The following is a 27924-nucleotide window of genomic DNA, read 5'->3' as shown; positions in this document are numbered from 1 at the left end:
GGTGTGTTTGTTCCCAGTGAACTTTGACAATGGCTGCATAGAAAAATGTTATCTTTAAAGAGGATGAGAAAGGGCAAGACTGAGACTGATGCCAAAGCCCATCCCTGGGGAAGGGTGGGGAGGGCTGGGACAATCCCTGCACAGCCACTGGCTGTTGGCCTGTGCCTTGTCCTGCTGCCTGAAGGATTTACAAAGTGGCTTTTCCTCTGCTCAGTAGGGAGTTGATTGTAATTTTGTTAAGAAGCCATTGTCTGTATCCACCTGGTTCAGACAAGTGATGCAGCCAAGCCTGGGGAGAGGAAGAGGGACAAGGACAGAGATGCCAGTGTTGGACACGTTCCTGCAAGGAGGAGCCCCAGCACTCGGAGCATTGGCACTGGCCAGGGCTGTGCCAGCATCAGTGTCCTGGAGAACAGCTTTAAGGAAAAGAATCTGCAAGCACCCCCAGATAAAAGCATCAATCACGAAAGTTTATTTTAGGGAAGTATCCAAAATAATTGTATTTTAAACCTCCGTGCATTTGGCAACAGATAGACCTTGGAACAAAGTTTCTTTAAAGTGGAAACTGGCCACTAGTTGGACACTTAAATAGGAGGTTGGTTTGGACATGTTTAAATACACATTTAATTTTTTTTTTAAAAACAACTTTTATATAAAAACCTGTTGTCAATTGTACAAAACCTTCACAGTAGAGGCCTTGCAGCAGCTGTTTGTGAGTGGTGGCAAAGACCTTTTCAGACAAGGCTCACCCAGTGAGGTAGGAGAATTCTTCAGAGATGGCACCTGAGGGCTCCTCTCCAAGCTGTGGATGTGCTTTGGGCTTTGCTTTTAAAGTGAAGCCACTTTTCAAGTAACCTTTGTACCTTAAACCGTTACAAAAGAACATTTTTGTACCAGGCTGGGGTGGAACCAGCTGTCCCCGAGATTCAGCCACGGGGCTGAACAGTAGAACCAGGAAAGTTCCTGAAAGACCAGGGATGGCAACAATTTATGCAGCAGTAACTCCATGTCCCAGGAGAGCTCCCAGCAGCTCTCACCCAGACTCTTCTGCACAACACACAAACCTAAAGCAGAACCAAACCTAAACCTAAACCAGCCCCAGGAATGCTGTCCCTGGGAAGGGACAGTGTGGGCTGTGAAGCCACAGCTGCCCCACGGCCCCTCAGCCTTCCAGCCACTCGTGTCTCTGGCAGGTTGGAACTGGCCTGAAGCCACATCTCACCTCTGGCCTTCACCGAGAGATCCCCTGGGAGCTGGAACGCAGCACCGGCGATCCCAATGCGCTTCCCGGGCTGCGGGGGACCTGGAAAAACCCCAAAGCACCGTGAGGAAAGCTCAGCCTTTCCAAAGGCATCAGCTACTGCCAGAGCAGGGGTAGGGGGAGATCACCACCTTCAGAAACCCCTGCCCAGCCTAGCAGAGAGGCAGCACAGGGCTGTAACAGCTCCCAGCGAGACAAGAACCATTAAACCCCCAGATGAGAATCCTGGTCCCAGCAGAACCTTACCTGAGCTTTTGTCACGCTGTGAAGGGATCCCAGGCTGGGGCTGCTGGCCAGGAAGGAGGAGTCTGAGGCCGTGCTGTTGACCAGCTCATCCAGCACCTGCAGCTGGCACTGGAGGCTGTGCAGGCTCCCGGCCGTCTGCCGCTTGCCCTGCAGCAGCACCTCGGCCTGCTTGGCCATGCAGCGCCGCAGCTGCGCCTGCAACACACGGCACGGTCACAGGGGCTGGGCACACGGGCTGGGCACACCAGGGTGGGCACACGGCACAGTCACAGGGGATGGGCACAGGGGCTGGGCACACCAGGGTGGGCACACGGGATGGGCACACCAGGGTGGGCACACGGCACGGTCACAGGGGCTGCGCACACGGGCTGGGCACACCAGGGTGGGCACACACGGCACGGTCACAGGGGATGGGCACACCAGGGTGGGCACACGGGCTGGGCACACGGGCTGGGCACACCAGGGTGGGCACACCAGGGTGGGCACAAAACGCATTGGCAGCACTGTGCAAAGTCAGCCCTGAAGGCTGGAAGGTGCAGTCTCACAGCACAAGCAGGGGGCAGTGGGTTTGGGAGTTATTTTTAAATAAGCTCCATTTTGATGGCTGTGTTCTAACAGAGCCTGGACCTTAAGGTGATCAGGGTGGTGCTGAGCTCCTCTGTCCCGTTGCTGATACACCATAGGATGATATAAATGAGAGAATCTTGTTGGGGTACTCCAACATCCAATTAAGTGCCAATTAAAGTTACTTATCTTGCTACAGCCAGGCTTTTACTGCTCCCACCCAAGGCTCCTCTCTCTGGTCATTACAGAGTGGATTTGCCCGAGCTGGAGGAGGATCCCCACTCCCCCAGGTTGTTCAGATCATGTTTGGAAGGGGCCCAAGGGATGTGAGGGGCACAGATGTGGCACCTTGAGCCTGTCCTCATGCTGCTGCAGCTTCTCCCGGCGCGCCTCTCCCCGCCACTGCTCATCCTTGGGGGAAAAAAAGCACATTCAGCCAGAGGGACCAACAGAGCACCAGGAGCAGCCACTTGCCCAAAGCATTTTACCAGTAAGAAGAATCTGGAAATGTTGAACTTTTCTTCCAAGGAGAGGAGCTGTCTGTCAGCAGCAGTGAAGGGAGCAGGCTCTGAGTTATCACACTCACACTGCAGGCTCCTCTTTCCTTCCAATGATGCTTCCAAATCTTCCAAGGGGTCTGGAGAAGATGAGCGTGAAGATTTAAACCCTGTCCTAATCTCATTTTCAACCTCCAGGTTAAGCAAGGTTGCTGCACTCTCCATTTCCCTTTGTCTCTCTTCCAGGTCTTGGGTTTTAACCTGCAGCACAAAACACTTGGGTTATACAAACACCAGTCTTTAACCTAAACCTGCCTCACACTCTGACCTTGCAGGGCCTTCCCAAAAGCTTTCCAATTGCCAACAACATTCTCTTCTGTTTTTAAAGGACTTCACAACAATTTCTAAAGGGTTTATTGAAGGACTAGAAGAAGTCAGGCAAGGTGAATCACTTTTTAATTTAAATTGAGTATCTAAAGAAGAAAAAGCTGGCCCAAGCTGGCACTGGCAAGTTGTTAAATGCCTGCTGAATCTGAACATTGCTAATATTTAGTGATTTGCATAAATGACAACTCTAGGTGTATTTTCAATCCTGAGTACAGGAGGGAGATTTAAAACCAACACAAAATGAGCTTGGCTGAAGCCATGAACCCTCAGCCCCCCTGGATGTGGCCCCCAGCTGTCCCTGGCTCTGGGGGTGGCTGCAGTCCCCCCTGACTGTGGGGGACAAGCTCAGCCATGGCCCTGGCACCCTGCAAGCTGCCCCCTCCCTGCTCCTGCTCTAGGGAAGTGCAGGGAGATGCCTTTTACTGCAGCACCCACCACACAACAGGAGCTCAGAGACCCCTGACCCCTGTGAGGCAGGAACAGGAGTGACCTGGGTGCTGTGCAGCACTGGCAATGTCACAGAGGGGTTGCCTCAAGTCTGCTCAGGAAGTTGTTGCATTACTTTGTTCCTCCAATGACAAAATGGGTGTTCCATCATTCTGCTGTTTGAAACAACCCAAACCCCCAAACTTTCCCCACTCAGCAAGGACTTACTTGCAGTTTGCTTTCAAGCTCCATCCTTTGCATTTTCTGTGTTTCTTTCAGATTCAAGATTTGTTTTTCTGCTTCTCGCCTCTCTGACACTATCTGACCTTGAAGTTGCTTTAGCTCAGACTTGGAGACCTCCAGTTCTTTCTGAAGACACTGTATTTCTCTGTCTTTTTGTTGCAACTGTAATTCTTTTTCTGAGAGCTGATGTTCTGTAAAGAACATTAAAAAAAAAATCCTGATTAGCAAAACTTATCTTGGCCCACTATATACACAGCAGATATTTTCCAAACACCAAGAACCCAAACAAGATGAACAAAAATATTTGTTGTGCCATTAGCCTCAGCCCCCAGAGATGGTGGCAGTTCATTTGTGCAATGACTCTTACTGCTTTTTTTGATGGTTTCTTCAAGAGCTGCACACCGGGACTCCTCCTTTTCCAGCTTCCCCAGGTTCTCCTCTGCCAGCCTGACTTTAGCTATTGCCTGCTCCAGTTTCTTGTGCTGATCTGTTAGCTCCTTTTCCAACAGGATTTTCTGATCCTTCACTTTAGCTGCACATTCTTCCAGTTTTTTCCCTTCACGTTCTGAGTTTTGCTTGAGGCGATGAAGAACCTGCCAGAAACCCCCCACACTCTGAGCTTGAACCAGCACCAACTCAGGGAGAACAAAAACCACCACAAGAGCCATGAGAGAAGTAAAACCAGCATAAATTGCAAAGAACTGCAGTCTAACAGTGCCTACTGACAAAAACTGTTTGTCAATTTTTCTTCCCTCTCTCATTTTCAGAACAGCTCCCTCAGTTTTCCTGTTGGGTCACCCTTTGCTGAAACTCCTCACCCAACCCGAGCTAATCTGGCCAAACCAATCTGTGCTTTTGTGATTATTTGTAAACTCGCTCCTCAAACTTTTTGAACTATTTTTAAGGTCTGGAGGAAGTGAGGCAACTCAGGGCGCTCATTACCGCTTCCTGTTGGGCGAGTTCTGTTTCCTTCTCCTCAATCTTTTTCTGGAGCTGCTGCAGTTGGCTCTGCCTCCTCTTGTGCCTCTCCTGGCATTCCTTACGTTTCCTTAAATACTCTTGGATCTCTTCCTTCAGGGCTGCCTGCTCCCTGAGCAGCTCCTCCTGCTGCCTGGAGTTGTTTTCCAAATCCTGCAATGGAAAACAAAAGCACATGGAAGGAGGAGCTGGGAATAGGAACCAGCCCCAGGGTGAATCAAAAGGAGCCACCAGATAAAGAGCCAGGAGGTGCTGCTTGGTTGGTTGTTTTTAAATGATCTTCTCCCTAAGAAGGAATAAAGCCACTCCACACTCAGCAAGAAGAAGGCAATAAAGCAATCCCTGCTCTCAGCTCTGCAGGGCTCTGGTGTTGAGCTCTGCCCTCATGAACAGGTCAGGAGCAACAACAGACTCCCAGAGTGACCATAAGGATGGGTTTCACTAAGACCAACCTGTTCCACAAGGTGCAGCTGCTGCCTCGCGTCATTCAGTTCTGCTTTCAGTGTTTCCAGTTCTTCCTTTTTCCCTAGAAAAGTATTTGGTGACAAGAATTTTCAATCAGCAGTTTGAAATGCCAATACACAGAAATTCTCTCTTTTCATGAGCAAAGAGTAAGACAAACACAGTTTATGTCCATCTTTTCAACATGTTCAATTCTTTCTGCCTATGGACATGTGAGCATGCTGAATGTTTAATATCAGACAGTTCAGTTCAAGTGTGTCTTTGAACAGAATTTCTCTTCAAGTGTATCACTGCTTAAACCCCAAAACTGATCTTTACCTTGGAGATCCTCCTGGACAGCAACAATCTCTGCATTCAGTGATTTCTTCTGCTTGTTCAGTAGCTCCACCTCCTGCTGCAGGTTCTTAACATCCAATTCCACTTTTTCCATGTTGGACAGAGCAGTTCTGTTGCTGTCTTCAGCAGCAGTTAAGTCTCTGTAAAATGGGAATCACATTCTTGGTTAGTTGGAAATCCTTGGTGAGGACTTAAAAAATGTCAGTGAAACCCTTGAGCAGTCAGAGCAAGACAAATGGCCTGTTCCAAGATGCAACACTTTACTTTTTGTAATATTTCTCATGGCATTGCAGGATATAACAAATGCTGCTGATTCATCAGCTCCATTGCTGAATATTTTTTTAAATCTGCTGTAGAGAGGCTTCAAGCAAAAGCTCCACAGAACATAAGAAAATGCCTGCTCTGTATCACTGGGCACCTCAGAGTTAGAGCTGTATTTTTAATTACACCACACAGACATTCACACACTTCCCCACCCCTCCTGATCTCTGCAGAAATAAATGCCTGCACCTTTTGGTTTGTGACAACCTCTTCTCCAAACTCTGGCGTCCTCCTCCAGCCTCTCCTTGTCCCTGCTCAGAGCCTCGATGCTGCTCTGCAGAGCCCTCAGGTGGGAGCTCAGCTGCTCCTTCTCCTCGCGGTCCCTCCTGAGGAGCTGCTCCTGCCAATCCACCTCCCCCTGCTGGCACTGCAACAACCTCTGAGCATTCTCCAGCTTTAACTTCTCCTGGGGAAAGGAAAAGAAAGGAAAACAGGCATGGTGAGCACCACATTTCTGTGGTCCAGAAGCAGAACAAGTACTGACATCCTTGGCTGCAGCCAGAGTGATTTGGGTGCATTCAGTGGAGGAAGGTGACAATAAAATGGTTCCAAGTCCTTGGGGACCTTTTCAATGCCAGAGATCCCCCAGCTGAGTTAAACTCCTTCCACACTCATTGTTTGGAAGTGACAGGATCCAGATAAAAAGACTCTGAAATTCCTAAACCCAGCACCCATCATTCTACAGCCCCAGAAGAGCTTCTGTGCTCTCTCTCTCTCACATACACCAAAAAATCCCATTATTTTAAAGGGCCTAGGCAGATTTAAGACTTTTCTGTGATAAGTTGAAATCAGATTAGAAACTGATTGATTTAAAAGTGTCAGGACTCTGTTACCCAAGGCTTAAGAGAACCACAGATGTCCCAGTTCCTGCACCAGCCACAGAGGCATTTCTCACCTCTAGAACAGCCACCTGGGTCCTTTCCAGCTCATTGACCTTCTGCTCATGTTGGAGTTTCAAACCTTCCAGGTCATTCTTCTCAAGCTCCAGCATTTCCAGCACATGTTTCAGTTCTAGGGAGGTGAAATAAAGAGCAGTTATTGGATTAGGATGAGAACTAAAGAGCTCTGTGTGCTCCTTCCCAATCTGCACAAAACCCAGTAAATCCCAGGACACACCCATCTTGTGCTTGCTGATTTGCCCAAGTACTGCTTGAAGATTTTCCTCCTCCTTTCTAATATCCTTCTTTAGGACCAAAAGCTGTGCTCTTCTCTCATTCATCTGCACATCCAGTTCATTCTTCTCAACACTAAGCTCTTCCAGAAGTACTTTTATTTCCTGTGAGAATGTATCAGTGTTACAAGGTTACAAGGAACACCATTCTTTGCAATTTAAAATTAATATTTTCTTTGAACTGAAGTTCTAAATATTTATAAAATAATTTAACAGTCTGTCATCAATATTGTGGTTTAACAAACAAAAAGTACAGAATATTTAAGTAAAGGTCTTGTTTGCTGATGATTTAGAGTAGTAACTCTGCAAAGATTTTGATCTCCAAATCTTACCACAACATTGTCATTCAAGTGAATAATAGGCCTTAAAACAAAACCAGACAAGAAGCTCTCACAAAAGAAAATAAACCACAAAATCTAATTAGCCCTGATACTTGGTTTTGATTTCAGCAGGGAAGTACAGAATCCTCTCTGTGCAAACAGGGGATGGGGACAGACTGGGGCAGCTGTGCTGTGTTTTACACACACTGATCACACTGACTTCCTTCAGCAGCTGCTCCCCAGCAACAGGAAGTCATTCACAGACTTATATTTAATGTAACTAAGCTGTGAGGGGACCAATTCTGTAAGAGTTACTGGAACTGGGGAGTTCTTCTTTGTGCATCTGGACCAAGCTTTTAGTCACACAAACCCATAAAATTCCATGTTCTATTTCTCAGTGGGTCTAGGGAGGGCACAAAAAGCAAAACTGATTTTGTGGAAACCTCCTGGAATGTTTGTAGGACTTCAAGTCTTTTGCTACAACGATTTGAAAACTCATTTGGGAAACTTGCCCTTAATTGGAGAAGCTTTTCATGTGCTTCAGTCTCTCCATCTCGAAGAGCTTCCTTGAGGTCACCTTTCCTTTGGGAAATGCAGTCCTGGAGGCCATGGAGCTCTTCTGTTCTTTGAGTCACCTGCTGCTCCAGGAACAGGAGCTCTTGCTTCTGAGCAGAAATCTACAGTGGAGAAGTTTAACAGAAGAATCAGTGCAAGCTTTTGTTTTTGTGGCTAAACTGTGAAAAAAACCCACACGAAAAAGTGCATCAGAGAGCCTGGGATCATAACTGTGAGACAAAGGTTAATTCTAACAAAATGGACAGCCCAGGGTTAATAGGCCAAGCCTCACCTGATCTTTCAATGTTTCCAGTTCAGTTTTCTTGCCCTGGACAAGGTTTTCTGCTTCTCTGATGATCTGGAGATGCTGGCCCTCGTCCCCTTCTGCAAGTCGGATGTCACCTTGGAGCTTCTGAAGGCTGAGAGTGAGGATTAAGGCAGGAGTCAGCAGAAGTGAGAATATCTTGGGCAGTGACTCACTGGAGGAGGACATGTTTAACTTCATACAGTCCATGGTAAATTGAAAGTCCTCACCTTTCAGTCAGCATTTCTATCTTCTGGTTTAATGACTGCAACTCAGAGTCTCTTGCAGCCACCATTTTGTTGATTTCCTTCAAAATACCTTCTTGTTCCCTCTTAAGCTGCTCCAAACTCCTCGTATCTGTCTGTAACAACCTAGAAGAGCATTTATGCCTTTTTATATTAACATTTTAACAGCTCTTCCTCTCCAAGAGCAGTGTCCTGATACTGGAAAGATCCCAGTCCTTGTCCTCACCCCGTGAGACGCAAACCCAGAGGAGCACCCAGGCTACCTGAGCTGCTGAGTTGCTTTCACAACTTTGGTGGCTGTTTCCTGAGCCCTCTGCTCCAGCTGCTCTGCCTCCATTTCAGTGCAGGACAAATGGTGTTTGGCACGATTGTACTTCTGCAGAGTCTTTTTAGTCTAGAGCAAAAATTGAAGATTGAGACAATACATTTCACCTCATGCTGCATTTGCTGTTTAAAGGTGAGCTCCTGGCTTGAATATTCCACCTCAGCCTTCTCCCTCTTTCTACCACGAACAACCTTTTCTCCTCTCTTGTCCAGAGCAGGAAACCTTCCTCCTCTTCAACAAGGACTGAACAAGTTCTTCTAGCACAGTTTATTTCCCAACTTACTTCCATACAGAAGCATTTTAAGAAGTTCCAGGTTACCCATGTGAGAATAAACTGCCTAGACAAACAAAACCACACTCAAATCCTTCTGCCCTCAGGGCTTTGCCTTCCCTCACCTTGCCCCGGGTGCTCTCCAGTTCCACCTGAGCCTCTGTGAGGAGCCTGTTGGCCTCTCTGAGCTCGGCCCGGCGCTTCAGGAGCGTTTTCTCTGCACACTCAATCTCCTCTGCAACCTCTTCCTGCTGCTGGAGGGACTTCTCCAGCTGCAGCTCTGCAAGGAGGCTGTCGGTGTAGCCATCAGTAAAGTCCCTGAAAGGGTGGAATTAAATACAACATGGAATTAAAATACAAAGATGCCAAAGATCTGGGAGCCTGTTGAAGTTCTAGACTTGGGAAAAGGATGAGGTATTTGCACAGGCTGCCTTTCAGTGCCCGTTCCCACCTGTGGGTGCTCCGTTTCTGAGCTGCCTGGCGCAGATTTGCCACTTCACCTTCCAGCTCTGCCCTCTCCTGCTCCAGTTCTTCAACATTTCCATGCAATCTTTCCACCTCCCTTCTGTATTTATGCTCAGCTGCCTCTGAGCATTTCTCTTTGTATTTCTGAGACTTTAAATAGCACACAGTGTCTTCCAGCCTTGAGACTTCACTCTCCTGCACACAGAGAACAGAACAGCACAATCAGGATCCATTTTCCAGCTGAGGCCTCCTGACACCCAGGAGCAGCTCCAGCTGGCAAAGGCTGCAACCAGATCCAGACCCTTCCTAGCAGGGAGCTTTTCCTAGAATACATTTGTCAGTCAGCTCCCAAGGGTCCCAGCTGCAGCTCTGGCTCTTACCAGGTCCTGATGCTCAGGCACGTTGCAGAGGAGCACTCCCAGGGGAATGAGGGGCATGGTGAAGTTTGGAGGCAGAGGGCCACAAAGTGCCTGGGATCCCAGAGGAGCTGGGCCATGGATGGTGGGGCCAGGAGCTGCTGGAGCTGCAGGAGCGGGGCCAGAAACCCCCACACCCTGAGGGGCAGGGGCCCCATCTGGAAGGGCTGTGTAAATAACTGTGCCCGGGGGTGGCACAAAGGGAGAGCCTTCAGGGACAGGAGATCCTGCATTCCCTTCACCATCTTCTTTTGCTCTTATTCCTTTAAAAGAGATAAAACCAAACATGTTACTTTTAATAACTTTTCCAGTAGAGATAGTCTTCAAATGCACATTGTAAATTCTATGTAATTTACAAAAATGTTGCTTAAACAAAATTATTCAACAGTAATAAATATTTATATTCAGAAAAAAAAACCAAACAAAAAACAACTCTCTGTGAACTCTAAGCAAGCCCATCTTTAGTCTGCCCCTAAACATTCTGAGACTGACTTACCTTTGCCAGAATTTGCTTTGTACAACCTATTTCTGACTGGTGAGTAAACCCAACACCCTTGGCTGGGCAAGTCCTCCCTCCCACAGGGCGTGTCCTGAGCATCCCCTCTCCTGGCTGGGGATGTGCCAGAGCACCCCAAACACACCCCAGAGTCTTTGGTGCTCTGGGAAGCAGGAGTTGAAGCCTAAAGAAAAAATACAGCATGTGTTAATCTAGAAATGATAAATCATGGCAAATAAAGGAGTTGTTGTAAACATTCTAATGATTTTTCAGAACAGGTTACACTTACTCTGCTGTCTCTCAGTTCTAAGCATGATGCTGCTTTAGAAGCACTGAATATATTTTAACAGTATTGGTTTTAAATGCAGACAAATATTCTCGTGGAAGAAATGTTTGTCTGCAACATCTCCTTTTATCCCTTACCTAAATGGATTCTCAGCAGTGCCCCCTGAACAGTTCTCTCACCATGGGATGGACCTGGGCTCCCATCAGCACAGTAAAGGTAAAGTTCCCTTTACCAGGGAACATTTGTGTGTGTTTTATTTCAGTATTTCTCCTACATGCCAGCCAATGTGTGTTGTTAAATTTTCCCCAAACCTACTAAATTTATAATGCACTTTCCCCCACCAAGGGCTTTCCACAAGGAAAACAACCCACAGCAGGGTTTTTAGTCCTGACCTGTGATGAGGGCAGGTAGCACCAGTATCCCCCTCTTTTCAGGGGCTCTGCTGTACTGGGGCTGTGATCATTCTGCTGCAAGAGCACATTTCTGAGGGCTGCAATTTCATCCTGTAAGGTTTCAATTTCATCTTTGTTACCTGCAAATTAAGCACAATTTTAGAGTCAGCCAAGGCAAGTAGTTAAATAAATACTGCATTCAACTTTTCCCTCAATGTTATCCAGTTCAACTGGAACTATATTTTTAAAAAAATGATTGCTGAGGGAAACAAACTAAATGTGATCTATAATGACAGGCATACACAGGGAGTTTGGTGGTTTAAGATTGTGGAAATACAAGCTCAGATCCAGGTAAGTGCTGCTCATTTTCCTTACACAGAGCTCTGCCAACGTCCTGAGCAGTTTAAATGGAATACTCAGCACAATCAGTGTTTCCTAAAGAGCTGTAAAAAGTGCAAACTAATGAACATTGACACATATCCTGTATAAACCTGTACAGAGGGTTATTCTCAACACTATTCTCCAGATTCAAACAGTGAGAAATGGGGAATGACAATCTTTTGTATCCCTGTCTGTCTGCAAGAAATGGAGAGAAAAGAGAAATTACCTGTCCCAATATTATCCAACAACCATTTCAAACGGTCAATCTCTGCTTTTTGCTGTTCCACAGCCTCACTTAATTTATTAATTTCAAACTTCTGAGTGTCTGATGCAACAGTTTTCTCACCAGCTTTCTCCATTTCCTGCAGAAGCTATTGGAAATAGAAGTTTAAATCACAAAAAGCTCCCACTCAATGCCACAAAGCTGCTCTTCCCATGCCCTCATATGAGGGATGCTTGGGTGAACAGGTGATGGATGGTTTTCCTAAAACTCAGCTGCTCCAGGCAGTGAAGTTTTCACTTTGTTCTGGGGCAGGTGTCAGGGGTGGGAAGAACACTGATTTGGGACAACTTGAGGGGAAAAGGGCAGGCCAAGAACCTCTAAACATGACATTTCCAGAAACTCACTGGTGTTTTATCATACAACACAGAGCAAACAACCTACTTGCTCTTCCTTCTCCTTCAGGAGTCGTTGTAGCAATTCTCTTTCTGCTTCTGCTTTGGCAAGAGCCTGGGAAGCACGAGCTGCCTCAGCACAGAACTCCTGGGCTTCCTCAAGCTCCTGAAATGGAGATTTTCATTTGAGCTGTAGTTTGCAGGAACGTTTCTCAAGCTTGAGCTGTGCCATTGTGAAAAGTTAACCATTGAGAAGCTGACTGCTCTGCAACTCCAGACACATGTAAAATACTGTTTCTCCTTCAGCTTCACAGTATTGGTACAGAGGAGATGTTATTACGTAGCCAAAAGTGCTTCCCAGTTTGAAAAGGAGTTTCTAGTCCTTTCTTTTGTTTTTCTGGCTTACAGAACAATGAATTATCTCTTGTTTGCCTTTCAGTCAATAAGAGATGAATGATCTTCCCCCTCCCTTTCCCTCCCACAGCAGGAACCTGTCCATACCCACGTTTCCTCCCTCATCTCTGCGCCTCAAACTCTGCCCAAAGCAAGAGCTCCTGTGCAGCTCAGAACAATTTAGAAGAAAGCTCTGAAGCTCATTTGAAGGACACCAGCCCTGCTCCCACTGCAATGGCATTAACAAGCAATTAATTAACTGCCCATGCTGCCTGACCTCAGCTCTCTCCCGGCGGATCCTGAGCACAGTTCCCTGCAGAGCCTGGAGCTGCTTTGCAGCGATGGAGAGCTCGGTGGCTGCCAGCCTGTCTGAGGTGACCACTGCTCTCTGCAGCTCCTTCAGCTCCTTATCCAGACTCAGCACTTGCACCTGTGCCCTGGCATCTTCTCTTTTTCTCTGAAAGCAGAGAAATAGACTTTTACAATGTACCTTCATCCTCCCCCCTACCTCATTTCATATTATTTAGAAAAAAATCTAAAGTGAGGACAAGTAAAATTTAAGGAAAGGCAAGATGTTATATTTAACATTTGTGTTCCTATATGTGTTGTTTTAGCTTAAAAAGCAAAAATCCACAAGTTTTTGTTTCTCATTCCTGAGCAATCAAACAGTGCACAGACCTGCCCTCACCCATTCTTACCCTTTTCTCTAAATCCTCCAGCTGAGCAAGAATGGCCTCCTTTTCTTCATCTGCCTCCTGGAGCTGCTGATCAGTCAGGCCCTGAATCTCTTCCATGCTCTTTATTTTTTCATGTAAACGTTGAATTTCATTCTCTAACTGATGCACCTTGTTCTTATTTTGCCTGTTTTCAGCTTTAACCTGTAAGTAAAGGTTAGAGTAAGTGGCCACACATTTTTTTCCAATCAAAAGCCACTCTGTTTTAATTATTTAATTAAATTTCTGGGAAATGCAGTTACCAGCATACTTTGCATCAAAACAGAAAGGAAAAGTAACTACTGTGCCACTGTAACTGTAATATTTTAAGAGTGCCCCAGTTATTTTATTACAGGTATGTATAATGATCTTTCAAGAAGGTTCAGAGCTGTATTTTTCTAGTGGTCATTAAAGTCTTTGTTGCCTCTGAGACAGATCATTGACTAAATTCCAATTCACCAAACAATCAGGTAAAAATCAGGAAGATATTAATGAAAAATCAAATCAGACTCCGCTGTTACACAAAGGACAGAGCACAGCAAAGCTTCATTGAGTGAAACTTGATCCTTCAGCTGCAGGTTACATTTTTTAGACCAAGCTGAAATTGTCTCACTCTTGCTTGTGTTGTTTGATACATGCCTGTCTGTATTTCTCCTGTATTTCTTCCAGTTTCTCCTGCTGGGATATCACTTCTTCCTGCAACTGCCTCTGTCCAGCCCATGCTTTCTCTTTTTCCTTCTGTGCATCAGCAAGGATGTCATTGAATTCCTTCTGCAGACTTGCAAGGTTTTTCCCTAAAATATCAGCTGAATTTGGACACCTGAAAGGTTCCAAGACAGAAAACAGTGATTTTAAGCTGTGATCCCAGGTACTGAAATCATGACTAACAAATAGTGCAAGTTTGAGAGATGCTGTGTAATTCATGCAGGTGAGGTTGGAAAAGCCCTCTGAGTTCAGCAAATCCAACCACTCCCCCAGCACTGCCAAGGCCACCACTAACCCCTGTCCCCAAGTGCCACATCTGAATATTTTTTAAATCCCTCCAGTGCTGGTGCCTCCACCACTGCCCTGGGCAGCCTGTTCCAATGTCTGGCAAGACTTGCAGTGAGGAAAATTTCCCAGATATTCAATCTGAACCTTCTCTGGCACAACCTGGGGCATTTCCTCTTGTCCTGCTCCTTTCACATGCTCAAATCTCACACTGTACTTTTATTTCACTCACGTCATCTCTCCTGCTCCTGTCTGTAGCCTTTTCCTGAGTTCATTTACACAAGCCATGACATCCTCAGGATGAATTAAGTTACCAACTGCATGGTTTAGTTGATTCTGGAGATCTTTAAGCTGTTGTTTTAGGAAATTATTGTCTCCCTAAAAATAGACCAAAAAAAAAAAAAATCACACAAATTAAGCAAACAAATCCACAAGTGATAAAAGCTAGGATTTTAAATACACCAAAAACTTCACCTGCAATTGCTTGAACTGTAAATGCAACTTGTAATTTTGCTGTTCCTTTTCTTCTGCCAGTTGTGCTTTGGTCTGAGCATTCTCTAACAGTTGTCTTTCCTTTTCAAGTTCATCCTGCAGGGCTGACAGCTCCATCTACAAAACCACAAAACCTCCACATTAATATCCCCACTCCCAACCCCAACCTGTCACCCAAACACACAACAGATGCATTTCTTAAAACAGTAACAACATGACAACACCTCAAAAAGATCCAACAAAACAACCCCAAGCAAACCATCTGCACCTTGCTTCAAAGCAAAGTTCTAAATCCCAGCAAACTGCCTACACCAGCAGTTTGTGATTTGGCTTTGGGGGTGAGGTGTCCTGGGCTAACAACTCTGGCAGACTAAAGCTCTGCTCTTACCTGGCTAAGTTGTTTCAGTCTTTCAAGTTCTTCTTTTTGCTGCTTGGCTTCAGCCTCTCTCTCTCTTAATTGAGCTTCCAGCTCAGCCTTGTGGGTGCTGATCTTCTCCTGAGCACCTTGCAGGGACTCATTTATCTCCCTCTGCTCCTGGAGCAAACTCTCCAGCATTGCAATTTCCTGGAATTTAATACCCATTTTAGAAGGATGCATATAGGAGAGCCAAATTTAAGAGTATTTGCCTCCCTTCCCTTTAACTCAGGAACTGCATTAAAACTGGAAGGGGGGTGGCACTTCTACCTGCAAGGTCAGGCCAGTGGTGCCACTGACTGTCCAAAATCCACTCCCAGGTTAGAAAGGGGAGCTGGAAGTGAAACAGAGCTGTCCCAGGAGCTCAGGCTCACACAACACTCATCAGGATGCCAGACAGCTCTGGGTCATTGGCTGACAGGACAGACCCCAGCTGCTGACACACACCCTAACCCCTGGCCAGGGTCAGAGGGTTCACTGACATCCCCACAGAGTCACTGCAAATCCATTGCAGTGATGTCTGCAAGGTGAAACCTGCACTTTGAGCCATGTCTCACAAAGCACAGCTTTACTGCATGTCTCTTACCACTGGCTTTAAAGGCCAGATTCTATTCTTGAGGTGTGTGGGCATCTCATCATGTTACCATATCAGAAATTATTTAGTCCAAGGAATTGTGCTCTCCTAGTCCCAGTCTGATCACCAGCTTATTTTTCTCCAGTTTATTCTTAGATATCTAAACTTGGGAAAAGAGGTATTAAGCCTTACTTTTCTCATATTTTCTGCATCCATGGCAACCACTTCCAGGTTGTTTTTATCCTCCTCCAGACCTGCCAATCTTCCCAGCAAAGATTCTTTTTCCTTCTGCAACTTCTTACACTCCTCATTGGCCTGTTTTGCCTGATGCTTCACACTCTGCAGGTATTCCTGTAGGCCAGTGATAATACTTTCCAAATCCCTTTTCAGTGCTTCATTTGTTGCTATTTGACCTGCAGGAATGCAAAATGAATTGGAGGTAGTTAAGAAGCCACATTTATTTACCAAGCAAACCAAACTGCCTTCCTTCATCATTTCAAATGTTTGCCACTGGAGTAAGTGAAAACAAGTACCTGGAACTCAAGGAGAAAAGATTGGTTTTAAGGTTAGGATTCCCAATATTACTGTGTTAAGCTGACCACTGGAAGAGTTAAAAGGAATTGCAGCTCTTTGTGCATTCCTGCCCCTCTTTCCCAAGCAGGTAGAAGCGAGGTGAGCACACAGAGTTTCCTTCACATCATTTAAGAATAGTTTTTTAGCCCTTTTGTACCTATTCTGTATTTCATTTGAGCAAAGATAAACAAATCAATCCTCAATTCAATTATCATGTTGCCCTAAGTAAAGAAATGCCTCGAGACAAAAATTAAAGTTTACCATCAGTGAGCTGCTGCTCCAAATCCTTGATTTCCTCAGTTTCCCTGGCAATCCTGGAGAGCATCTCATCCAGGCGAGTCTCCAGCTGCTGGCAGTGTTTGTTCATTATATCCAGGTGCTGCTCTTTACTTGCTTTTTGAGCTTTCATGTGAGCCTGTCAAGTAACAGAAAGGTAAAGCAGGGCACCAGCACAGATTTAAAACATCAAATTGGGATTTTGTCCCAGTTCTGCAGTGTCCCACTACCAGCAAGAAAAGCCACAAGCCCAGCACACACCGTGGTGCTTTGGGGTTTGTTACTTGCTGGAATTTTCCCTCAGTCCTGCCCCACAAAGGACCCCAGATAAGCAGCAATCTGTGACTACCAGCATTGTCTGCAGGCTCCCCCCTGCCCAGGCTGAATAAAGCCTGCATTTATAAATTAGTACTCATGGCTACTATCTTTCTTCCTGCCTTTATATTTTGTTCTACCACTTCCTCTCTCAGTCAAGAACAAACATGATTTCTCCCAGAACCTTTAATCCTGTCATCCTGCATTGCCCTCACAGCAGATGATGCATTAGAACATGTCAGGTCAGCACTTGAATGAAAATACTCTGAATAAACAGCAAGTTGGGTCAACTTTACAGTTACCAAGTAAATATTCCTATGTAAATCTTATTTTATTAAAATATTTCTGACCAATACATCACACAGCTCACACAGACTCTGGCAAGGACTTCATGCATTTACATTAATTAACTGATTGCTTCAGCTGTTTACAAAAACTTGGTTATCAACAGAATAAAGTGTTATTTCTTACCAGTGTGAAATTGCTCAGAAACAACTCAAATGTCAGAAACTTGGAAAAATACAGAATTATACTGTCATGATTAACTGCATGTTTTTCTTATTGCTCAAAAAAATAAATCAAGCTAACAGCAGAAAATTTAAATATGAGTTCTCAGAAAAAAGATCACTTACAAAGTTGCTTCCATAACAAAAGTAAATGGGTAAAACCAAAGCTTTTTGTATTTTTAATGGATTAAACCGGAAGTTAACTTAAACATCCATATCAGCACAGTTCAGCTTATCACCTTGCTAAACACAAACTGCCCTGCAGCCTTCAAAACCGAAATTTCAACAAGTAAAACTCGAGCCGCTGCCACTCAGCCATCTTGCTGCAGCTGCCGAATGGCACCAAAAATGCAGTTTTTAAAAAGAAACAAAAAGCCACAGGTCCCCGGCCACTTACAGCTTTGCCTTTGTCTTTTCTTCCTGAGACAGCACTTGCAGAACGCCCCACCCCTGAGCGGGAATTCATTTGAATAAAGCACCGGGAGCTTCGGCACGGCCGGGAACTGAGCGGAGTCTCCGCGGGGCCGGGGCGGGGGCCGGAGCCGGAGCCGGAGCCGCCGCCCGGGCTCCGCTCCCGTTCCCGGTCCCAGCCCCGTTCCCGCCCGTCCCGCACGGCGTTTCCTGTGTTGTGATTCGAACCGAGGGGCGGCCGCGGGAAGGGCCGGGCCCGTTCCTGCCCGGGCTCCGCTCCTGTCCCCGAGCCCCGCTCCTGCCCCCGGGCCCCGCTCCTGCCCCCGGGCCCCGCTCCTGCCCCTGGACCCGGCCATTCCCCCGGGCCCCGCTCCTGCCCCCGGGCCCGGCCATTCCCCCGGGCCCCGCTCCTGCCCCCGGGCCCCGCTCCTGCCCCCGGGCCCCGCTCCTGCCCCTGGACCCGGCCATTCCCCCGGGCCCCGCTCCTGCCCCCGGGCCCGGCCATTCCCCCGGGCCCCGCTCCTGCCCCCGGGCCCCGCTCCTGCCCCCGGGAGGCTTCCCAGAACGCGCTCGGCCCTTCTGCCACCCAAGAGCCGAAGAAATTAAGTTTAAAATACGAAAGGAGCATTTTAAACAAGTGTGTGCGTGCCTCTGCTGAAAACGGAGCCAAGAATAAAAATACTTTCATTTCTCACTTAAAAGCACCCAGCTGGCTTGAAAAACTTTCGTTTAGAGATACAAGCTTTTAAAAAACACTATTAAAGATAATTCTGTTTCATTTTAGTTTCATTTCTAGAAGTGTTTGCTGTAGCTGAGCACAGGTGTAACTCAGAAAAAGCCCTGCATCCCTGCTGGTCATAAAGTTAGGTGGGAGCTCGGGCTGTCCTTGGCACCCCAGCCCCTGGAGCTGTGACCTCTGGGCCTTGCTGATTCCCTCAGGACTGGAGGTGACAGCAGAGAAAGGCTGGATAAGCAATGCCACACACAGATCCTTAAAAACCTTTAAGGCCAGACTCCACAGAAAGATGCAGGAAGGATTTCTTACACAGAAATTGTCTGCAAGGCTCTGCCCAGTGTGTTTGTGCAAAACAAAGATTGAGTTCTTACTGTGCTCTACAGCATCTGCTGGGAATATGAGTTGTTCAAGTGTTTTACCAAAGCTGCTTGGTTTGGTGGGATTTTTTAACTTTCAAATCATAAGGTAATGACTTTGATAAACAGCAAAAGAATATAACTCATTAAACAGGCACATGTGAATGGGCACCTGCTAAAGCTGCCTTTAGTCCATTGCACAGAATATAACAACTTCAGATTCTGGTTTTACTTACATGCCTTGGATCCTCAGGATTTACAGAACCAAGAGAACTCTGCAAATCTTCAAGCTCTTTTTGATTTTTCCCTATTTCTCTTTTCTGTTTCTCTATTTGTTTTTCCAGTTCTAAGGTTTCCTTGCGTAGCTCCTGCAGAATTTGTAACTTTTCACTCAGTTTCTGTTCAATTGCTTCCTTGCTGGCCTGGGAGAGGAGACTGCATTAGGATGTTGAGTGGTTGGAAACAGAGAGATGATCAGGAATATATTTAACATTTAAATAAAGACAATCCTGGTCACTGATTTTCAGGCAAATTTAAAAATTAAAAATAGGAACAATTGATGACAGTTGAAGAAGTGGAAGATGCTGTTTTAGTTTAATGGTGATAAATTAATTCTTGCTGCCAATTCTGTAGCCACATTGCTTATCAGCTGCACAACTCAACCTACACAGCACGTTCTTCCAAAGGGTTTGGGGAAGGCAGCAATAAATCAGCAGCAACATGGAACAGATGCCATTAACTGCATACAGCTCCAACAGCTGATTTATGAACAAGCTCTCTAAAACCTGGAAGATTTTTCTGATGCTTGACACATGGATTTATGTCCGTACAGTGGCCTCTTTATAAGAATGGGGAGAAAAAGTTGTATTTTCTTACACTGCTTCAAACTCCTTCCCTTGCTCTTTGTGGAAAAACTTACTTTCTTCTGAGCCAGAGCATCCTCCAGTTGTTGCAGTTCCTCTGTTACTTTCAGCACTTGTTGCTCTGCGTCTCCAATTTCACTTTGCAGTTCTTCTAATCTTCTTTGTGCTGCAGACGAAAGAAACCCAACATAAAACCCACAAAATACATGATAATATTATAATATTATGTATAACACTGACACACAGCTGTGTATGAATACATTAATCAGGACAGCATTGACACCCTGATAATCACACCTAACACATTCTGCTTTCTCAGAAAAGAAGTCCAAAGTTTGTTTACAAGTTCAACACAATTAAATTCATGCATCAAACCTCCCTAGAACTGTGTTTTCAATAACATGTAATGCTCTCATCCTGAGTTATCTTAAAATAACAGCAGTAAGAAACTGCAGTACCAAAAATACATCAAGTCCAGTGTTTAAAATCCCAGCACTCCCAGCCTTTGACACACTGTTTCTATTCTGATGTCAAGCATGTAACCACTGGAATAAACCACACTGCTACACATGTTTTTATCGTCATTTAATAAAAAAAAAAAAGGTTCTACCTGAATTAATCTTTTCTTCCTTATCCTGCAGTATTTTATCGAGACTTTGGAGATGCAATTCCAGCTGGGGTTTCCTACAGGAGTCCTCTTCCCCCTGCTGCACTTTCCCAAGCTGCAGCTGCTGAGCTTGGTCAGAGATGAAGCCTTCCCTTATGAACATATTTCTTTTGTACCTGGCCTTGCCAATGTAGGGACTTTCACCAGGTACATTATCAAGTTCAACCTCCTGAAATGCAAGAAGCAGAGTCTTTATCTCAGAACTATGGCTGCAGCCAACTCCTAGCATACATTTAGCTCTCTTATCAAGCATAAAAAGGAAAACCAATTTGAAATTAGAAGAATAAGAAGAAAAGAGATTATACTTAACATTTTTGGCCTTGAACATTGTTATTTTAGAACGGAGTTAAAACCAAACAAACCCAACTGAGGTGTGCCCAGTTTGTTGCAGATGTCTGGAGGAACTTTTCCTTAGTATATTAAATTTACTTAGGTTATATTTGGTACATTACATTGTTGCACCTAAGTTTAGTCAGACATAACTTAATTGTAGTCTATGACTACTGATCTTTACTTTTCTTATGGATTTCATTCTGGCATTTTTGTTTGCAGGTATGACAAAGGTTGGGCCTTTAATAAAGCAGTATCTATTAGATTATAGGAAAACTAGTAAGGTTTTTATTTTCCAAGTTGAAGAATCAAGGGAAACAGCAATAAAAAGATGCACAACTTAAAAATTATTACCTCTGAGGGCAAATAATTCAAGGGCTCAAATTTGACATCGATCTTGTAAAAGGCCAGCTCCTGCTCCAGCTCATACTGCTTCTGGCAAGCCCGGGTCAGCTCCACTGTCTTCTGCTTCAGCTAAAGAACCACAAACCCAGTGAGATCATCCCCTGGAATTCACTCAGCCCTGGCACACACAGTGCAGCTCCACAGAGAGCAGGGCACGGCCCCTAACGTGGGAACAAAGCTCACAGCACAGCTCAGGATCAAGGATATCACAAAGGGCAATTTTACAATGGTGACTAAGAGGAGACAAAAGCCCCACAGTTAATAGAATACAAATGATCACATGAAAGGCCTTTTAAATTTATGTACATCAAAGTGACAAGTTTATTTTTAAATGTAATTTAGGATAAAACAATAATTTGGGTATGATCCTTCAGCAAAATCTAGGCCAAAATAAGAAATATATTTACTGCTACTAGTGAGCATGAGGGCTATTAACACTAATGATCTGTTAAAAAACCAAAATATCTCAATTGTCAAGAGTACAAAGTCTATGTATTTTATTTTAGCTTAACCATGTGCTAGATTGCTTTTGAGGTTATTTTTAAGTAAAGGTCCATCATGTGATTTCTTTTCAATCAACTTTTCACACTGAATACCTGAAGGAGAACATGCAGCACAATTCCAATAGAGAGTGGAAAGCAGAACTAATGGAGGAAAAGAAATAGAACAGGGAAGGCTTAAAGAAAGATTTCAAAACCTGATAAATGTCATGCAAAAAATTAACTCTGTTTCAGAGAAAAGGGGGAAAAATAGCAAGAAAATTGTATTCCAAACCAGTGAATATAAAATCTCACTAGGATACTTCATAATAATGTTGCTACTTCAGGGAACGTGCAAATACATCCTAGAAATAAAACCAACCATGCAACCCAGGGGCACAGTGGGGCTACCTTGAGTGAGGAACAAAGGCTCTGCAGGAAAGGGACTGTGACAAACCCAGACACCAGCTAAAGGGAGACAGAAGTGAGCCAAGTTTGTCATCCAAAGGAGAAGAGTGGGTTCAAGCTGCAAAGCATTTGCTGCTAAATCTCCTTATACTGCAAACTTCATTTTAGAAGCAGACTGCTGGTGAGTGTGTGTGTGCTCAGAGAAACAGCTGTGGAAGTACCAGGTATGAGAGTCTGAAGGATACAGTTTTAGAGGACAAGTCTAACAGGATAAAATCCAAATATTAAGTTCCCATCAGGTCATTCACAACCCAGCACTCTCTGTCAGTAGGACTTTGCCTGCATTTTATGGCCACCAATGGAAGAGACTCTAACACAAGACTTCAGGATGATGTGAATGAAATGGAGTTAAACTGGTGAGCATTACCCAAAATAATAATCAAGGGCTATTACTGACATACAACTTGTGGGCACATCTTGTTTTTTGTGAAAATAGCAATTTCCTTCCTTACTGCAGCAGCACCTCAGAGTCTGACCAGAATATATTCTCAATATTCCTGAACATCTGAATATGTTCAGGATATTCAGAACATCAGCAATTCAGCAGCTTAACCTTTCACCAACAAACAAAATTTTAAACAGAAATACATAAAAAATTACTAGAAACAAAGAAGTTACTACAAATCACAGGAGTGATATTGACTGCTGCTTCCATATACTCAACTTTTTCCACAAAAAGAATATTGAAGGGCAATAATCACTTTCTAAAGAGTTGGAAGTCTCTCAGTTTTAAAATGAAACCTTCAGTCACTTGAACTCCCACACTGACATTCTGAAGATTTCCTTAGTGCCAGGGATTATCTTACCAGCTCATTTTTGGTGCCCAAGTCCCTCTGTAGCTCATCAAAGCTTTGTCTCTGTTGCACAGCCTTTTCCTTTAGTGACTTGTTGAGCTCATCTTGATGCTGAAGTTGCTCAAGCACTTTGGTCTGGTTAAGTTTCACGCTCTCCATCTCCTTTTTTGTGTTTTCCAACTCTTTTTCTAATTTTTCTATCTCTTCTGAAAAACAATATCAGAGAAACATTCCAATAGAAAAATCTTTTCCTTCTCAACTTAAATTCTGTCTCATTCGCTTTAGATTTCACAGATTATTACCCAAATTAAACCTCTCCAGAGCTTCCTGCCTGTCATGGTTTGTCACTGGCTGTCCATCCAGGTTTTCCAGTGCCCTCAGGTGGAATATGGTGTACAAGCAGTAGTGAGGCAGACTTGCAACTGGGTTTCCAGCAAGGAACAGAGAGGTCAGATCTTGCAGAGGCTTTAGTTTAGCTATATCATGGAGCTAAATAAATAGAGAAACAAAGCAATGATTAGGCATCCTTCTGAGAAGAATTAAACCCCCAGGAGTGAATTTCTGATTATGTAGAATGTTTTATGATAGGTCTGTGTTAAAAGATTTATTTTAACCTTTATGCTAAAGAATAATCTCTAAAAACCTACCAAAAGACACAATATTGTAACTAAAGCCACTTCTTAAAATCAAATTATTTCCTCTATAAAAAATGCCACTGCAAAGAGTGTAAACGCAATCAAGCTTTATCTTGGAAATATCAAGATACTAAAGCCTGTGGATGAATAACCCCCAAAAAAGTCAGGCCTTCCCAAACAACATAACACAGGTTTGTATCTTCACCACCTGCACAAGAGGAGTTTCTCTGATCAATAACTTTATGAGGCTCCCAACTGCTGCATTTCCCAGCAGACTGTGTGGAAAGACACCCAGCAATGACCCAGAGGAAGTCAATCAGTGTAAACCCCCAGCTCAGGCTGAGCAGTGCCTGTTTCTAACCAGGATCACTTACTGAGGACACTTGGTTCTGTTTCAAATCCAGGCTGCGCAGGGATCTCAGTTTCCTCCCTACCCACACAGGAATGTGCTCAATCTCATTCCCTGCCAGGTTCAGCCTCTGTAGGTTCTGCAAATGTTCTATGCCTTCAATTTTGCTGAAAATGAGAAGGAGAATGGAATTTGTCATGAATCACAGCAAATTTGAAGTGAAACTGAGGCAATATGGATAAACTACAACAAAATCTGTCACAATGAATTAACCAAGAGATCAGCAAAGCCATTATTTAGTGCCATGGACAATTGAAATAAAATGACACCAGCTTACTTACAAGTACTAAATTAAGACCAAAAATCATAGCACAATTTTCTGCCATTGTCTCAAACTCATTACTTTTGCATGTCTTCATTTCAATATTAACAATATTTTAATGTGTGCTAACTCCATTTTAATCGGCAAAATTTGCTCTTTCTCTCACGAGAACATAATGGCACAAAGATGAATCAAAATACAGTTGTTCTGTGGGTTTTTTTCCCCCATAAAAAGGAAGGACCATCTGTAAACTGACAGCATGAAGAGCTACATTTTTAGTGTTTTCACTAAAACTATTGAGGAAACCATGCTAGGTTGTAGTTTACTTGAGCATGAACATAAAGTAAACCATGAGTATTATAAGAAAGTACAGCAGGACGTGCTCCTGTGACTGTGCTGGTTTTTGGGTACATATGAGCTGTAAATAACCAAAGTGTGAAAACAGAGCAGGAGCTAAAAGCTACTTTGCCCTTTTCAATTCCTGTTGAGAGAGGAAGTTGTGTGAATGCAATGTGTAGAAATGAACTCTGGGGTTTTACTCACTTCCCATTGTAAATGTCTCTGCTGAAATGGCAGCCTCCCTGCTGCAAAGGCAGTTCCACAATAGTAAAAATCACAATTCATTGACAGGAAAATAAAAAGTGATGAAGAGTTTTGCTACTGCATGAACCATTACCCTTCAATGCTTTAAACAAGACACCAGGCTCTCAAAAGAGTTCAAAGGCAATTTAGGGAATTTATGGCCTGCCTGATCAAGCCCATTCAGTTTCCTCTCCTAAAAGAAAAACTTATTATATTACCTGTAATAATAACCAGTAAAAGTTTAATTAATTTTTAACGCACTTAATTGGGTTATTGCTCTTCATACCACTCTCTGTTGTGGTATCTGGAAACTTGCACTTCTGGCTTGGTTTCCAAGGAAAACAAATTAAACCCCAGCCATGTACACTGACAGCACTTCCCAGAACTATTCATGCTTCCAATACCTCAGAGCTTGAGCTCTTTACAGAGACCTCAAAGCCTCTTAGTCTTGACACAGAGCTGGGAAACTCACCTCAAGTGTTCACTCCTGGGAGAGAAATCAAGCAGGAAAGGAAAATCAGCTTTACAGACCCTGGGCTCCCCAAAGCCTGGGCTGGCTCCTCTCACCTGATTCTGTTGTTGGACAAGTTGAGCTCACGCAGCTTCAGCAGTTTATCCAACTTCTCAATCTTCTCTATTTGGTTGTTACTAAGGTTTAGCACTTCTAGTTTGTAGCACTTTTCCAAATTTTCTATGTACTAAAGAACAGGAAATCCCTTAGCATAGGGTTTGGGTTTTTTCAAAAGAGAAAAGCAGCTTTCTATTAATCAAAAATACCAAATACTCTAATATTTTATTAATCACAGTTCATTGTGGTATTCTATAACCCCACTTTAGGTACAGTCTTCTACAGTTTTGGAAAGCTGGATTTTAAATTTACAGTGGGCTAGTTTTCATCTACATCAAAAGCAACATGTTATTAAAAAAAAAAATCCCAAACCAACCAAATCCAGAACCTAAAAATTCCATGAACTAATCTGTTTTAAGCATCATTCTAATGAGCCAATTCTTTTTCTTTTGCTCAAGTCTCAACTGCCTTTTTTTCAACAGAAGCTGATTGCAGAACTAGGCTAACAGAATTAGATTGTGCTGTTTACATCCACTTAAAAATAAGCCTAATAAATGCTAATTATTCAGAACTTAGTTTAATTTCCAGTTTTTTTCCAAACACTTACCTTAAATTTCTTGTTCCCATCCTTTGGGGAAGAAAGATTCAGTGAGCTTATACAAGCCAAATTTTGCTGTTTTGACAGACCCTTTATAAGGGGCTCAGTTATGTACCTAACCCCTGGGCTAACACCACGTTCACCTGAAATTAAACAGAAAGGATTAATGATTTTTATTTTTGCTGTTTTCTTTCCACTGAATACTGGAAAAACATTGAAAATTATCCCCCCCCAGAAGCATTTACAGGAAGGAGTAAAAGTCTCATTATTCTCCCCAGCTTTCATTACTCCCACTTCCACATTTGTGTTAAAAATAAAATAAAATAAAATTAAAAGATAAATCAAATCAAAATTTTCAGGCTTCTTTCCAACAGATCATACATCTTTAATCACACTGGCTTTTAATGCTTGTGGTATGTGCTTGGATAGCAGTATTATTGACTATACAATACCTTTCTGAAATTTAAAAGCAGCTCCAACATTTTCTGCTGGAATCTCCCACTGTTGGGCTCTCTGCTCCATGCTTTTGGCAGCTGCTGGAGGGGTCTGTTGGCCAAGACGTGGACGTGTGGCACCAGAAGTGACAGGTGACATTGGCTGAGGTATCAGGGATCCTGGTGCTTGTGGTTTTCTACCTGGAACTTTCCTTACAGAGCCTTTCTTCATTGTTCATTGCCAGAAATGCTGGGTATCAAATGGCAATACCTGGAAGAACTGAAACAAGTATCAGTCTGTGTAGAAAGCTAAATCTCAAACGTTTGCATGACAACAAAGGTGCCACAGAGGCTGCCAAAAAACACATCTCCAATGGGTGCCAGCTTCCAGTTTTCCTGGCCTTGGGAAGAATTTTACCTTTATACTCCCACCCTTCTACAGCACAGCCCCAGGGACTGATGGAGCAGCTCTGTGTGTGCAGCTCATCTTCCTCCTGTCCTGCAGGCTGTGCTTTACACAAAGCCTGCCAGCTCTGGAGATTCTCTCAGCTCAGGCTAACAGAGCTGGCAGGGACACAAAGAGAGGATTGGATCCCAACTGATCCCAAAGCTTGAAATCACCCACTTTGCAGTAAGAACAAATGCAAGCAGAAAAAGGCAACCAAGATAAAAAAAAAAATAGAATCAGTCCAGCACTGGCATTCCCAGAGTTTTCCTTTCAGCAAACAAATTATCCTGTGACTGCCTGGGAGATTCCAGAGAATGTTAACAGAAACCTCCCTCAGGGATGAACACATTTCCGCAGGGATAAGGGCAGGAAAAGTCATGTAATCCGTGTGACAGAGCCCTTGTAGCAACCATCTCCAAGGGACAGAGCTTTACTAACACCTCCACCCACTGAACAAGGAGCACATTTTAAGACATTCTTTAAGACAAAAAAGGTCTTCTGTGAGGGGAACTTGGAGCTTTGTGAGTGATGACACTGTGCCTTAAGAATATGTTCTTCATTGTCATGGATTTTTTTTCCTCCGAAATTGGAAAGGAAATGAGGACAAGGGAAGGTGCGGCAAGAAAAAGGGCCACTGTTTTCTATCCATTATCTAGAAACACAATTCACAGAGGATCAGGACAGTGAGACTGGAAGGCGCCGGAGAGGGAAGAAGATGCTGGCGCGCTACCGCAAAGCCACATTGGGGCGTTCCTCGTGTTCCAAGGAGCGCAGTTCGTGGTTTCACCGCTGCTTCCTGAGGACAGGGCTGTGCCTTCGCAGTGACAGCCCCGGGGATCGGGGCCCCGCGTTCTCCCGGCCACCATCCCCTCCCGGTCAGCGGCCGCGGGCCGGCCCCCTCAGGCCTCCGCTGTGATTACCTGCGTTGACATGGTAACGCCGGCTCACCGCTCGCCGCCGCGGCACGGCCGGGCAGGGCGGCCTCGCAGCACTCCCGAAGGATGGCACCGGTTCTCCAGGCAGCTCTCCGCCGCCTCCTTCCCCTCGGCAAGCGATCGCCGCCCGCACCGCCGAACCCGGGTGCTGCGGCTCCTTTAAGGGCGTTCCCTGAGGGGCCGCCCCGCCGCCATTTTGTCCGGTTCGGCGATAGCGGCGGGTGCGGCTGGGGGGCGGAGCCTCACCAAGCCCCGCCCCTTCGCCCCTTCCCGCCGCTGAGGCCCCGCCCCCGCCTCGCCATTTCCCGCCGCGTCCCCTCAAGGGGAGCCCTCA

At 44.7% G+C, this 27924-nt stretch overlaps 1 protein-coding gene across 1 annotated transcript; it reads right to left on the bottom strand.

The window, feature by feature from the left end:
- Positions 1–449: 449 nt before the first annotated feature.
- On the bottom strand, positions 450–27775 carry CNTRL (centriolin). The gene is given in 44 exon segments (XM_036394031.1): positions 450–1303; positions 1508–1702; positions 2420–2482; positions 2560–2829; positions 3610–3815; positions 3992–4217; positions 4567–4755; positions 5055–5128; positions 5383–5540; positions 5911–5941; positions 5944–6127; positions 6617–6732; positions 6838–6997; positions 7725–7889; positions 8060–8186; positions 8302–8442; positions 8580–8710; positions 9038–9230; positions 9364–9572; positions 9758–10056; positions 10290–10473; positions 10968–11107; positions 11575–11719; positions 12013–12129; positions 12634–12813; positions 13055–13234; positions 13709–13889; positions 14292–14437; positions 14534–14668; positions 14940–15116; positions 15733–15953; positions 16375–16528; positions 18950–19144; positions 19633–19742; positions 20187–20412; positions 20928–21047; positions 21869–21925; positions 22732–22925; positions 23022–23208; positions 23729–23870; positions 25175–25305; positions 25783–25916; positions 26226–26487; positions 27576–27775. Coding segments are annotated over 43 exon segments (6879 nt in total). The 5' UTR covers positions 26440–26487; positions 27576–27775; the 3' UTR covers positions 450–1231.
- Between the last annotated feature and the right edge of the window lie 149 nt (positions 27776–27924).

The sequence above is a fragment of the Molothrus ater genome, chromosome 20 (genome assembly GCF_012460135.2).
Source record: "Molothrus ater isolate BHLD 08-10-18 breed brown headed cowbird chromosome 20, BPBGC_Mater_1.1, whole genome shotgun sequence".
NCBI classification, from domain to species: Eukaryota; Metazoa; Chordata; class Aves; order Passeriformes; family Icteridae; genus Molothrus; species Molothrus ater.
This window is presented reverse-complemented; position numbering and strand designations above follow the sequence as displayed.